General features: G+C 54.6%; 1 protein-coding gene across 1 annotated transcript in view; it reads right to left on the minus strand.

Moving 5' to 3' along the window:
* OTOF (otoferlin) overlaps positions 1-14,251 on the minus strand; it is a 92,887-nt gene that overhangs the window by 49,154 nt on the left and 29,482 nt on the right. Inside the window, 3 exon segments of the mRNA XM_045978640.1 lie at positions 1,623-1,804; positions 4,226-4,325; positions 12,676-12,764. Of these exon segments, the coding sequence (XP_045834596.1) occupies positions 1,623-1,804; positions 4,226-4,325; positions 12,676-12,764 (371 nt within the window).

The raw sequence follows: 14,251 nt of genomic DNA on the forward strand, positions 1-14,251 counted from the left end.
ACTTAGCTTCCCCGATTCACGGCAGTGCTCCTTCCCCGCACTTGGCGGCCCTTGTGTGGCTTCAATCTTGTGCCCTTTCTTTGAGTCTCAGCCAAGCCAAGTTCTTTCTTATGTGGGGACAGAGGACTGGGACAAGATGGTGCCCTTCATGCATGTCCTCTGGCTCCCCACTGGGTCACTGCTCCTCCTGTCACCATTTCCAGCCCAATCCCTGACCCTTTGCACTGTTGAGCTGCCAAGAACCCGTTCGTCAGCAGCCCTGACCTGGGACAACTCTAGACCCCCAGTTACAACCCGCCCCCCACCCCACGGTGCTGCTGGCTCTCCTAACAACAGTGTAGGGGGGTTGGTTCTCATTGCCCCGGGCCCCATTTTACAGGTTAGGAGAGACAGTAAAGAGGGTAGGTGACTGGCCAAGGGTCAGAAGACCGGTAAGAGGCAGAGCCGGGACACAGACCTGGGTCTCCTGAGACCAAACAGCCCACCCTTTCCCCCAGGCTGGCCACAGTGGAAAGAGGACAGGCTCCTAGCTGGCCTGGCGATGCCGCCCCACCCCCCGGCTGGCCTGGAGTCAAAGGTCAGCTGTATTTGCCACACACATGGTTCCTTCGAGCTTGTTACTATTATGCAGCACCCGGCTCCCAGGGTATTAAGCTTGTATAGTGTGTGTGTGTGTGTGTGTGTGTGTGTGTGTGAATGTGTGTGTGTGTGTCTGGAAAGGAGTGGTTCAAGTAAAATGAAGAAAATGGATATATAAACATATATCCATTCTCAATTCAATTGCGCTGATTTAGAGTCTGTGTCTTTTCAGAGTAGGGACTGAATACACTTTTTTGGAAAGGGAAGGCAGGAGATTGGAGGGAGGGGGTCACTGGGAGGACATCCCTCCCCTAAGACGTTAGACGCACCACTGACTTACCTGCATTTTACACGTTAGTCCCAGTGAACTAGGAATCTAGGGCGAACATCCTACTAACTGAGAGTCTGTCTCTCTGAGTTCTAAGAGTAATACCATGGTATTTCCTTTTTTTTGGAAAAACCCTGCTTCCGGCATGAGCAGGTCTGGACTCAGCATCCTGACATCTGTGTGTGGCGGGACCTCTGCGGTGTAAGTCCTAGGCCCTAAGGGGGCCAGGATGTCCGGATGCCTTTTTCTCAACAGAAGAGAGCTGTGTCCTGACCAGGACCTTTGGCTTCACCGTGGCAGGAAAAGGCCTCCCTGTCTTGGGCCTCCATGGGGCCAGGGGCTGGTCTGGTACTTCTGGGTCTTGGACCAGAGAGGTTAGGGCCCCCTCCTGTCTTCCTGTCTGCCCCACCCATCCTCTCAGGAGGCAGGGGTCTATCCTCTTCCCCTCAAGTTAGAGGTCACCCTCCCAGAACTTCCTCAAAGTAGTAGGAGGTCTGGGCCCTCAGCCTGATCCCCGGGTGAGCCCTGGGGTTAGGGGACAGGTGTGCGGGGCCCTGTAGAAACACCTTCCTGCCTCTCCTATGTCTCTCCAGCAGCTCCGCCTTGGACTCTGAGCCCAGTCAGGCTGAGAGGGGCCTTCGAGGGGGACCAAGCCCCAGGCATCTTCCCTGTGTCTTTTGGGGGTGGTGGGTCACCAGAGGGCCTGGCCTGTTACCTCCGGAAACTCTTCTCGCCTGGTGTCCGGGAGCTGGGGCGGGAGCCGGGGAGCAGCCCATCGGTCTCCTGGCTGTCCTTTCCTTCTTCCTGAAGAGACTCGTCCCCCAGGAAGTCGCCATCATCCCAGGAGCCCACTGTGCCGTCTGTGGCCTGATACCGGACCTCCACACACAGGCTGGTCTGGAGGGAGGGGGGAGGGTGGTGAGCAGGGGAAGGCAAGAGCAGTCATGGGCACACGCGGCCCAGTTGTGATGGTTACAAAGCGCTTTCACTTCCTTCACCGGCTGGAGGAAGACAATCTGGGAGTTGTCCTCCCCACACCTTCATTTGACAGATAAGGAAACCGAGGCTCAGAAAGATCGAGATGTACAGGCTCCGTCAGCTTAATCGGTTCAGGCTCCCGGTCCTGCCCCACTGGACTCTGCTCTTCCCTGGTGCCCATGGTGGGCAGCCCACCCTGGACAGTCGAGTCTAGATGGCAGTGGGCTCTCTGAGTCCACCACAGACATAATCAAGAAAATCAACCCCTCGTCCTCAGAGCGGGGCTGACCTCCCCTCACTCCTGGGGCTGGAGATGGGCTATGAGCTGAGCTTTCCGGAGCAGAGGCCTGGGCACGTCTAGGGGCCTGGGGCTGGCACTTTTCCCTGCTCTTCTGACACCTGCCCTCCTACTTTGGAGTGGGACTTACGGGGTCAGACCAGGCTTTTCTCTGGGGGAAAGTGGAGCCCCCAAACCCGGGCCCAGGCTGTGTGCTTGAGAATCCTGGTTGGGCTTCTTGCTCTGGGTCCTGGGAGCACTTACCTTCTTCCAGCTCTGGTGTCTCCCCGGTGCACGGGGAAGGCTCATTCTAGTCCCTTCCCTGGCCTGCATGGATGTCAGTCTGTCCCCCAGAGGTGCTTGCTTGTCCTCACAGGTTGGGGCTTGACTTGCTCCTGCCACCCACACGGGCAGCCTTCGTCCAGCACGTGGGCTTCGGAATGCCCAAGCTTTGAGTCCCCCAGGGAAGGGAAAGTTATACGTATTTTCTGAACCTTCACTGTGCTAGGTGTCATGTTAAAATGCTTTACTACAAACTCATTTGATCTTCTTAACACTTCGACTTACCCTGCCTAACGTATCAGAGAAGGTAGATTACTTGCTCAAAGTACACAGCTAGGATGTGCTGGTGCTGGGATCTGAGCCCAGCCGGGCTGACCCCCAAGCCTCATGTCCTTCACACTGAGCCATTATGGCCCTGTTCACGGGACCACGGATGGTGTGGCGGGAGAATAGTGGCCCGGGATTGGAAGTGCCGTGTCCCAGTGTTGGCTCTGTTGCTGACCAGCTGTCTGACCTCCACTGAATTCAGTTCCCATCCAGGATGTCAGGGTTCCCATCCACAAAATGGGTAGCAGAGAGAGTTGGTAGATGGGCTAGATCTTCTGTAAGTCCTCAGCCTGATTCTAAAAATACAGAGCACGGATTGTGTTGCCTACTCGTTCTTGCCTCCTTTTTCTCTCATCTCACTGCCTCCCACTGGTGTCTAGACCTTGGTCTGCATCCCCTCTCCCCTGGCTGGGGTGGCTGAGCTCTCCTGACTTTAAGAAGTCCCCCTGCCCACTCCTGCCTGTGGAGAGAACAGCCTGGCTGGGGCCAAGCTCTGAAGTCCCGAATGTCCTCCTGTTCTCTGTAAGAAGCATCTCGAGACACCAGGACACTGTGGGAATTTTTGCTCCACCCTGGGCACTTCTCACAGGGGATCCCTTCCATTCTGGCTCCCCATGGCTGCAGCCCTGCCTTCTGAGGCTCTCCTGCTGGCTACCACATAGGGCCATACATTATGCAGGACGCAGGTGAGGGAACCACGGTATAACCCCACTTTACACACAGGTACACGGAGGTCGGGAAATAGCAGTTACCAATGTGATTTTATGTATTTATGGAGCGCTTATTAGGTGCCTAACTTTTCTAAGCACTATCTGTGTATTCCCATTTAGTCCTCGGAACAAGCCCTGTGAAGCAACTATGTTGCTCGCTTTGCAGATGGGAGGTCACACAGCTGGTAGCCTAAGGGGCTCGTGCTCGGGGGCTGTGTTCCTCAGCACAGCCGAACTGCCCGTGAGTGGACACGAACAAGCCAAAGGGGACAAACGCATCAGAGCAGAGCTCGGGTCAGAGCCTCCAGGTTGACTCATCTCCTTGCTTTGTGAGGACAGGTGCCGAGTGCCTACAGACCGGGCGTCATTAGTCCGCGTGTGCTCACGTTGGAAGTGCTGGATGGGACGCGACAATGGGAGTAGGAAACGAGGTTCCTACCCTCACGGAGTAGGAACTTAGAGAGGCAGCAGGGCAGGCGTGCAGAGTGAAGACTGTACTCTGGAGTGGCCAGCAGGGCTCAGTCTGGCCTTCAGATGCTGTCCCTGCCTTGGGACCGCAGACCTTACTGTGCCCCCAGGCAGAGGGGCTCCGGCAATCTGACCTGAGTCTCCTCCTCCTGCCTCCCCTCGCCACCCCTTAGGAGCCTCCCCCCGACCACCTGAGGAGTGGGAGGAGGCAGGTGAAGCAGGCTCCCAGGGGCCCCCACACAGGGTGAGTCCGGGAACTCGCCGGGGCAGACCCACCTTGATGACAGCGTTGTTGTCGTCCATCAGTGTGTCGGTCACCTCCACGTGCTTCTCCTCCACCACCTTCTGCAGCACCATGCGGAAGGTCCCGATGAGCCTGGGGATGGCAGGGGAGACGTGGCAGTTCCTCACAAAGAGGCCAGAGCGAGCAACGGCCATCCCGCAGGGCTATGACCGGCTGGGGAGGGGGCTGGAGGGACGGAGGGCGTGCTTAGGCTCCAGGCTAAGCTTGGAGAAGGTGGACCCAGGGCCAGGGCTGGTCCTGGCCAGGGCAGCATGTCCGGGAGGGTATGTGGCCCCTGATGAGTGTGAGTGGTTGTACGTGCGAGACCCATTTCCCTGGGAGAGCTCATGGGCAGTGAATCCCCTTGGGAGATGTCCTCAGAGCGGGGCTCTGACTTGTGATCCTTGAGGATGTGGAGTTGGGGTTCAGCTGAGCCCCTGCCCAGATGCCCAGCATGGAGGTTGTTGGGAAAGGACCGCAGGTTTCTGAACACACAAATACCTTCTGCTGCCTTCCAGCCCCCTAATCACAACTGAGGTCTCTACCCACCACCGACCCCACCGGGTCCCTGGTCCCCTGAAGAGTCCGCAGTGCTCACCACCCGCATTCCACAGGCCCCCTGAGGGCAAGGGCACATCTGGTTGCAGGATCCCCACATTCCCACATGACGGCAGGGAGGGGAGCTCTGTGCTACGAACAGCACAGTCCGGCGGTCGGCAGCTGGGACCGGGAGCCTAGCTCGACTCCAGCCCGTTACCTGCTTCCCTGACAGCCAGGCTCTCTCAGTCCGGCTTCTCTTAAGGGGAGCCAGTAATCCCTGCTTCTCCAGGTTGTTTAGAGGGCTGAGCTCCTCAGAGCACCTAGCACGTCGCCAGCACTCCAGAAGCGGTCTGATGGGTATGCAGGGGTGTCACTCTGCTGGGTGCCTCTCCGGGGGGTGGGGTTGGGCGGGGAGGGGGGGAGCTATGTTTCCTACTTCCAGCCTCTAGTTGACATTTCCAGCACACGGGAGATCTCGGTATCTGCGAGCTGAATTAACAAACAGCAGCAGGTGCCTTATACATGCTGACTGAGTTGACTTGAACCCCATTTCCCCCTATGCTTTAAAGGTTATTGCTCTGGGAGGGAACAGGGTACTGAGCAATATCCTCACACAGTGATTCCACAGGGGAGATTAAAAAGTTCAACCGTTTCTGGTGAGAGGTGAGAGCCAGGGGGGACTTGGGGTCCCCCGGTGCTGCCCTTGATTTACAGAGGAGGAAAGTGAGTCGGAGAAAGTGGGAAGGGACGCAGCTAACAGACAGCCCACCCAAGCGATGTGAGGCATGGGGCGAATTCTGACTTTAACAGACATGTCGGATGTCTGTTCTCTCCTGAGGAACATGGAGGGTGGATACTGTTAAAAAAAAAAGAAGAAGAAGAAGCCTCCCTTCTGTGTGAGGGGAGGAAGTGGCGCGAGCAGTCCTCGTGAACAAATGTGAAATACTTCCCTCCAGGGCTCAGAGCCCTATCCAGCAGCCGTCCTGCCTCCCCGAGGGCAAAACTCTTCCTGCCACTCCTCTCCTGGAAAGCCTGCCCAGGTTTCTGGGTGCTTCTCAGGCCCAACCCAGTGGAGGTTTCCTCCCTGGCGGTGTCCTGGCCTCTCCCGCACTGGGGGCTGTGCCCAGAGAGAAGTCCAGGCAAGGGGTCCGGGGAGCTGGAGCAGGTGCCCCTTGGTCCCAGTTTCGTCTTTACGACACGAGGAGGGCGGTGGTCTCGCAGCCCCCGTTCCGTGTACACATTCTAACAGACTGTCGTTATGAAAAAATGCGGGTTTGGGGGCAGCTTCACCTCTTTTGGTTTTAAATCAGTGGTTTTTGAACTTCAGGATAAACAGAATCTTCCGGAGGACTTGTGAAAACAGAAATGACTGGGACGTCCCCGTCCTTGGTTGTGGCGGGCACTGTTTAGCAACGGGCTGGGAGAGGACAGTCCTGACTCGGAGCTCCTGACCATGTCTATGCTGCCAACACTCCCGCCATGGCCAATTTCAAGCTTCCAGCGTGGGGGTCACTGAACTCATGGAGATGGGGCACCGTCTGCTCTTGGGAACCGGTAAGAGCCCCCTCCCAGTCACCCCTGGCCCCCCTCGCAGCCCTGGAGTCTGATGTGGCAGGGTGCGGGCCCGAGAATAGGTATTTCTGACACGTTTCCAGGTCGTGTTGATAACGCCCGCTGGGGGAGCGCCCTTTGAGAATCCCTGTCCACTAGTGCCCTTTGTCAAGGGGCCTTTTAGTGCAAGTAGGACCCACTGAGCCCCTGCTGAGTGTGGGCAGAGATGCTGCAATGTAACAAGAGACCCCCAGGGGGCAGGATGGAGCCATTTCCCTGCCCGCCCTCCCCCCCACCCCCACAAGCCTCGCGCAAGTAAGTGCTCACTGAGGTCAGTCTCAGACCTTAGACTCAGACGGCCCAAGAGGAGGGCTTGTCAGCATTTCACCAAGGAAGAGCTCTTCAGCATCCTCCCCGACTCGTGCTCTCCACCTGCTGCTAGACACTCTGTGACGGGGATCTAACCACCCCACAGGTGCTCTCGCTGCTTTCATCACACTTACTATGTGGTCCGCCTCCTGGCCGATTCCGCATTCAGCACGACCTGGTCTGAGACTTGTCCCCACGCAGACTAAGTGCCCTCCTTAACAAGAGCAGTGTGGACAGCCGAAAGTGGCTGGGCTCTGGAGTCAGACAGAGGTGGGTTCGCCCTGTGGGCAGCTGTGTGACTTCGGCTAGCTCTCCAACCTCTGTGAGCCTTGATTTTCTTCCCATCTCCTCAGAGGAGGTAATACTACCTGCCTCGCTGGGCAGCCGTGAGAGCAGCCAAGGGAAAGCCCTCTGACGTTGTCGTACTCAGAGGCCTGCCCCTCCTCATTCAGTGACCATGACCATGGGGTTTGCTGTCTAGAGGGCCAACACGCTGCTGGTCTTCCATGCAGGGTAGGTTCTGGGGGCAGGTGCACAGCCTCATGGAGCCAGGGTCTGTCTGGGGCCCAGAGGGTGGGGCTAGGACCCTGGGACCCAGGGGGTGGTTTGGGGGGGCTTTAATGCCCAATAGTTTCCCCACAGCTTTAAAACAAGCATCTTTTTTTTTTTTTTAAGATTTTATTTATTTATTTGACAGATCACAAGTAGGCAAAGAGGCAGGCAGAGAGAGGAAGGGAAGCAGGCTCCCTGCTGAGCAGAAAGCCCGCCGTGTGGCTCTATCCCAGGACCCTGGGATCATGACCCAAGCCGAAGGCAGAGGCTTTAACCCACTGAGCCACCCAGGCGCCCCTAAAACAAGCGTCTTAATACTCTTTCCCACAGAATGTCACCCCCAAACCCTCTCCTAGACATTCTTTGGGGAGGGAGCTGGTGCAGAAAACCGAGCTCCAGCCTGTGTGTGGGCTCCCTGCCTGCCCTGGCCCCCATATGACCAGCCTGGCTGCAGACGTAGCGAGCTCTGCCTGTTGCCTCTCCTCTGGGTGGCGGGGGGGCGGGGGGGCGGGGAGTCAGCACAGACAAGCTGTCTGGGAGGCCGAGCGCCCCAGGGTGACCGGGCAAGGTGGGCTCATGAGACCTTGGACAGCAGGGTCCTTTCTCTGGAAAGTGGAGGTGTGAGGCCATTCGTGCTCTGGGAAGGACTCTAGCCTGGGGGTCAAGAGGTCTGACTCAAAGACCAGCCCTGCCCTGCCCTTGCTGTGTGATCCTGGGCAAGGATTGCTGGGCTTGTTTCCTCAAGTTAGGTGAAGGAGCTGGGACCTGACTTTCTGTCCTCTGATAGCCTCCCTTAGGTGGTCCACTGAAGTTACCCATCACAAAAAGGGCACCCGCTAATGGCCCACAGCTGCCCAGGAGGCTGGGTTGGCCCCCAGAGTGGCCAGGTGCGCTGGGCAGGGTAGCAGGAAGGGGGCCTCAGGCATGGATGAGCCCAGAGACTGACCACAACAGAGCGGCAGTCAGGCACCAGGACCCGTCAATAATTCATCGCTTTCCCCTGGGAGCCCGTGTCAAGTGCCCAAGGCTTGGCCAGGCCTCCACTGCTCTCCTGGCTGCTGAATTATTCAGAAGTCCCAGGAGACCGGCACTTGTGGCAGGTGGTTCCCCACCGGTGATTCTGGACAGGGAAAGGGGGACACACAAGATCCTCTGGACCCAACACCTTGTCCTCACAGGAGGTTCCTGAAGGAGGACCGTGTTCAAGGCAGGCTGGACAGATTTGGGGTCTCCTCGTGCCTGATCACGACTTGCTTCCTCCTGGCAGCCCCTCCCACCACTGGGGAAGGGCCAGTTCCCAAACCACCATCTGCTTCTAGAACGAGTCTCTTTCTCTGAGATGGGGGTAATGAGATCAAGCCCATAAACTCTATTTCTCATACCAGCTTCCTTTACCTCAGTTTCCCCAAATGCTTCAATCGTGTGAGTTGGCTCTCACTTCAGAGTGCCCTGAATTTTTCAAAGAAGAAGGATCATTTGGATTTCTGCTTCCAGACCCTTCCACCCTGCACACCCTCTGACTCCTGATCCCATGGGGCATTTACCCATTTATTCATTCCACAAAGTCATCGGGGGCCTGCTAGGGGCCAGGCACTGTCCCAAGTGGCAAGCAGCTTTGCTGGCTGCTAAGCCCAGTGAAAACCCCAGAGGCTCCCCCTCAGTTCAATTGCCTCATGAGAAGGAGCCCAGCGACTCCAGGGTGGGGAACCTGAGGCCCGCTGACTCCAAGCACCCTGGCCTCCCACTCCAACCCCCAAGCTGGCCTGTGTCAGGATGAGCCTTGTGTTCTTTACAGGGTAGCCGCTCCTTTCCCCATTCTTTCCAAGAAAATGAGAGGACACTTTCCCACCAGGCCAGACTTCCCCTGGAGGGGTTTCCTGCCTCCTCTTGGGTGGAGCAGGGAGGGTGGGGAGAGAGTAAGAAGGAGAGAATTCTCGCTTGTTGGCATTTCAGAACAACTAATTGAAGCCTAAAGTTTCAGTGTGTTCACTGGGATGGTATTCAATTTCCCAATTTAACAAATACTTCTGATTTGTTTATAGCAAGCGTTTTGATGTTTCCAAGGGTCTCCAGCATTTTGGTGACTCTAGCGCCTTTCACTGTAAAGAACGTCCTAATCTCAATCATGTCAGTGGTGTCCATGCTCACATGCCCTGGTTTTCTGGGAGGTCCAGGAGAAGGAAGACAGGAATCCTAACCTCAGCCCTGCCACTGTCCAGGGGCCTCAGTAGCCTCTCTGAAGACTCAGTTTCCCCATCTGTGCAGCAAGAGTTGCACTGGTTATGTTCTTGGGTTCCTGGAAGCTCTGACATCTGCTTGTAGGTCCCTGCTGGGGTGCCTGAATGTCTCTCCTGGCTCTTGGCTTCTAGTTCTTCCTTTTCCACACCCACTTCAGTCTGTGTCCCTTCTGTTCTAGTTTCTTCTATCCTTAGAGGTCACCCAATCTCTCCCCCTAGGGAAGAAGGTTTTGCTTCATCTTGGGGGCACCTGGTGGGTGTCTCTTGTGGATACTATCACAGCTGCTGGAATGATGCGATACCCCAAGAGGCCAAGGGGCAGCCTCTCTGCCCTGAACATCTTCCCTTGTGGCCCTGCCAGCAGGCCTGAAAAGCCCACACCCCATGCTCAGCTGAGATGTTGTGGGTTCTCCATAAAAATCACAGAATCACTGAACCATGTGTGGTTTGGCCCAGTTCAAAAATTCCCATTCAGAAATCCCCTCCACAACATTGTGGTCCACTCTCTGCTCAGCCTCTGCCAGTGATGGGGAGCTCACTACTTCCCAACAGCTCATTGGTTGGAGAGCTTTGGCTACCTTTCAGCTGTCTACTGTCTCCCAGCAATGCAGCCTGGTCCTGGTCCTGCCTCTGGGCACACATCTCTCTTCCCTCTTCCAAATGGCAGAAAACCTTCTTAGGGGACAGGCATGGTGACTTAATCTCTCATTTCTGTACCTTCAGTGACTAGCACAGTGTCTGTCTGGTACAGAATATTTGCTTAGTGAATGTTTGATGAGTGATTGGAAGAGTGGATGGATGGATGGATGGACAGAAGGATGGATGGAAGGAAGGATGAATAGAAGTAGGGATGAACGGGAGGAAGGATGGACAGTAGGATGGATGGAAGGATGAATGGATAAAAGGATGGTTGGATGAATGGATGGATGGATGGAAAGATAAATGGGTAGAAGGATGGATGGAAGGATGGATGAATGGATGGATGAAAGAATGAATGTATGGATGGATGGAAGGATGAATGGAAGTAGGGATGAATGGAAGGAAGGATGGACAGTAGGGTGGATGGAAGGATGAATGGACAGAGGGATGGATGAATAGAAGGATTGATGGGGGATGGATGGAAGGATGGATGGAAGGAAGGAAGGATGAATAGAAGTAGGGATGAATGGAAGGAAGGATGGACAGTAGGATGGATGGAAGGATGAATGGATAAGAGGATGGTTGGATGAATTATGGACAGATGGATGGATGGATGGAAAGATGAATGGGTAGAAGGATGGATGGATGAATAGATGGATGGATGGATGGAAGGATGAATGGAAGTAGGGATGAATGGAAGGAAGTATGGACAATAAGCTGGATGAAAGGATGAATGGATAGAGGGATGGATAGATAGAAGGACTGATGGAGGATGGATGGATGGAAGGATGGATGGAAGGATGGATGGGTGGATGAATTGATAGAAGGATGGATGGAAGGAAGGATGGATGGATGGAGGATGGATGGATGAATGGGTGGATGGATGGGTGGATGAATTGATAGAAGGATGGATGGAAGGAAGGAAGGAAGGATGGATGGATGGATGGATGGATGGATGGAAAGATGGATGGATGGAAGGATGGATGAATTGATAGAAAGAAGGAAGGAAGGAAGGAAGGATGGATGGATGGATGGATGGATGGGCGGATGGAAAGATGAATGGATAGAAAGATGGAAAGGATGGATGGAAGGATGAATGGATGGACGGATGAAAGGATGGATGGAAGGAAGGTTGAATGGAAGTAGGGATGAATGGAAGGATGGATAGTAGGGTGGATGGAAGGATGAATGGATAGAAGGATGGATGGATGGAAGGATTGATGAAGGATGGATGGATGGATAGATGGAAGGATGAATGGGTGGAAGGATGGATGAATAGATGAATGGAAGGATGGATGAATGGATGGATGGATGGGTAGATGGAGGATGGATGGATGGATGGATGGATGGATAGATGGAAGGATGACTGGATGGACAGAAGGATAGATATATGGATGGATGGGCATGTCCTCTGTGATTTCTCTTTGAGACTCTCATCTCCTCATCAGACTTAAAGTCCCTTCCAATCTAAGGAGCTGCCTACTAGTATTCTCTCCATCCAGCGTGAAGACCATGGAACCTCATCTCTCGTCTATTCTCTGATTGATCTACTTCTATTAATATGAGCAAGGATTAGGTCAGCTTTTCTTTTGTTTGTAGTCTCCTCCCACTGTCAAGTAATACTGCCCTCTCATTGAGTAGCATCCCCAGGCTTTTCTGGACATGTTGCTGTTCAGCCATGACCCCCTCTAGCTGGTATAAAAACAATTGGTTTTGAATCTCCAAATGAGACTTTACATTGATTATACCTAGCCACCATTCCAGACTGTTCGAATCATCCTGAATTCTTCTTGTTGCCCAGAGAGACGGATGGGAACTGCTTTAAATGAAACCTTAGTAGTGATAGAGCTCATGCAGTAGGTATGCTTCACTGAAGAATGTAAGCCCCGTGGGGGTGGGCACTTGCTATCCTCAGCGCCTAGTTCAGAGCCTGACACATGGTAGGCACTTAGTAAACATTTCGAAGAATGAATGAATGAATGGGTATCTATTTAATTCTCACAGTTTCCTTTGACATAAATACTTCTACTTCCTACAGGCTGGTACATTGAACTCAGAGAGATTCTGTGTAAGCAGCTCAGGGTCACACAGTAGTTGACTGAGCTCAGAATCTGAGACCAGGCTTTCCTGATTCCCAAACCACTGCACCAGATTGTCTCAGAGCTTCTCAGTCTCCGGGCATGTGGCAAGTTTGCCCTCAAGGCTGCTGATGATCTATGGGAGTTCATGATCCACCCTTCTGTTAACTCTTCTGCTGGGTAACTGTCACCCAGGACAGTGTAAAGCGGGAAACTTAAAGAAGGGAACAGGAAGCTGAGATGGGGCTGGGGACAGAAGGAGTGAATGGGAGGGTAGGGTGTTCTTGGCTGACAATGGTTGGGAGGGCTGAGGGACTCTGAGGACGACAGGAGAGAGCAAGGAGGGGGGTCTTCGGCAGTCAATCCAGGTTAGGCTGTGAGTGTAACGCCCTTTTTAAGCCCAAGGGACAGGGTAACCCAAAGAGCAGGGCAGGCCCCTAACCCCTTCATGCCCCACCTCTCCCACCCCCCACTTACTTGTTGCTGAAGACTTTGCTGTAGTTGAAGATTTGAATCTCCAGTATCTCATTGCTGTCGATGCTGCTGGCCACTGGCCACCGGAAGGTCTAGGGAGAGAGAGACAGCTGTGGCCTTAGAAGGAAACGACAGGGTATGAGGAATAGGAGGCAGATCCCCGGTAAGGTGGCCCTCTGAATCGAACCAGTGCTCCACAGGGATAAAGTCCACACCTAGACTCTCATCTAATTCCAACCACCCCCTGGTAACGTGGGTATTGTGACCCATTCCTCTTTCAAAGATGGCGCTCAGAGAGGTCCAGGGACCTACTCAAGGTCATATGGTGAGTGCAAGGACCTAGGGCTAACCAGGACCTCTGAGTCTCAGCCCAGTTCCTGGGGTACACTCAGGAGTGGGTGGTGTGACCAGGATGGAGTGGGCTCCGGGATAAGAGAAAAGACCGTGGGCATGGGCTTGCTTTTTGCTGTGTGCAGAGTGGAGCTGTAAGCTTCCAGCGCTCTCCTCCCGGAATCATTCTGGCCAGTTCAAGCTCTGCCTTGAACGGGAGGTCCTGTTCCCCCCCGTTCAGGTCAGATCACCCCCTCACACTGGCAATGTTAACTCTGGGGACAGACTTCAGCTGTTTACTGTTATTAGGGTCAGGCCCACAAAGGAGGGGCGGCCTGTTTCCAGCATGCTGTTTCTAATTTACCCTCGCCACTTCTATCTTGGCTTCATTTTTTTAGAAAAAGATTTTATTTATTAATTTGTCAGAGAGAGTGAGCACAGGTAGACAGAGTGGCAGGCAGAGGCAGAGGCAGAGGGAGAAGCAGGCTCCCCGCTGAGCAAGGAGGCCGACACGGGATTTGATCCTAGGACTCTTGAGATCATGATCTGATCTTGTCTTCATTATTCAATCGATAATAATGATGAGCAGGAAGTTGAGTGGGATTTTTCCTGATGCCCTAGACGTGGCAAGGAGGACCCAAAATAGAGGCTAGACATGCTAAGGACCCCATCCTCTAAAGAGAGCTGCCAACAGGCTGAACCAGGCTCCTGCCTCAGAACTTCCTCAAAGGCCTCTCACTCCCAACTGTACCCTAGCGCTCTTTCTTCCTGAGGTGTAAAGACTGCGGAAGGGAAAGACGCCAACAGTCCTATCCTAGGCCCAGCGGTTTTGCGGCTCCTTCCTAGAAGAATTGCTCAGAGAGGTCGAGGCCATTCTGCTCTGTGGGGAACCAGGCTTAGCAAGCTTGCTGACCTTCCATCCCAGCCGGCCCTCTGATGGGGGGTCTTCAGCCTGGGTGAGGCTGTGGGGCTCTGCGCCCCGTGGCGGGAGCTGAGGTGGGGTGGAGTCAGGTGTCCTGGGTTGGGAATCTGTACCATGTGGGGAGCCGTGCTCAGGTTGCCCACAGGAGCCCCCACACGGTGCTCTCTGAGATAGCCCGCGTCTACAGGCCGGCCATGCTGACAGCCTCCAGAGCTGGTTGGAGCTCGCCAGACAGGCTGTCACACCACAGGGAGGGTCCACGTCCATGGCAAGGCCCCCAGAATCAGACCATGTCCCCCACCTTTGGCTGGAGCAGGCAGAGGATGC

The sequence above is a fragment of the Meles meles genome, chromosome 15 (assembly GCF_922984935.1).
Source record: "Meles meles chromosome 15, mMelMel3.1 paternal haplotype, whole genome shotgun sequence".
NCBI lineage: Eukaryota > Metazoa > Chordata > Mammalia > Carnivora > Mustelidae > Meles > Meles meles.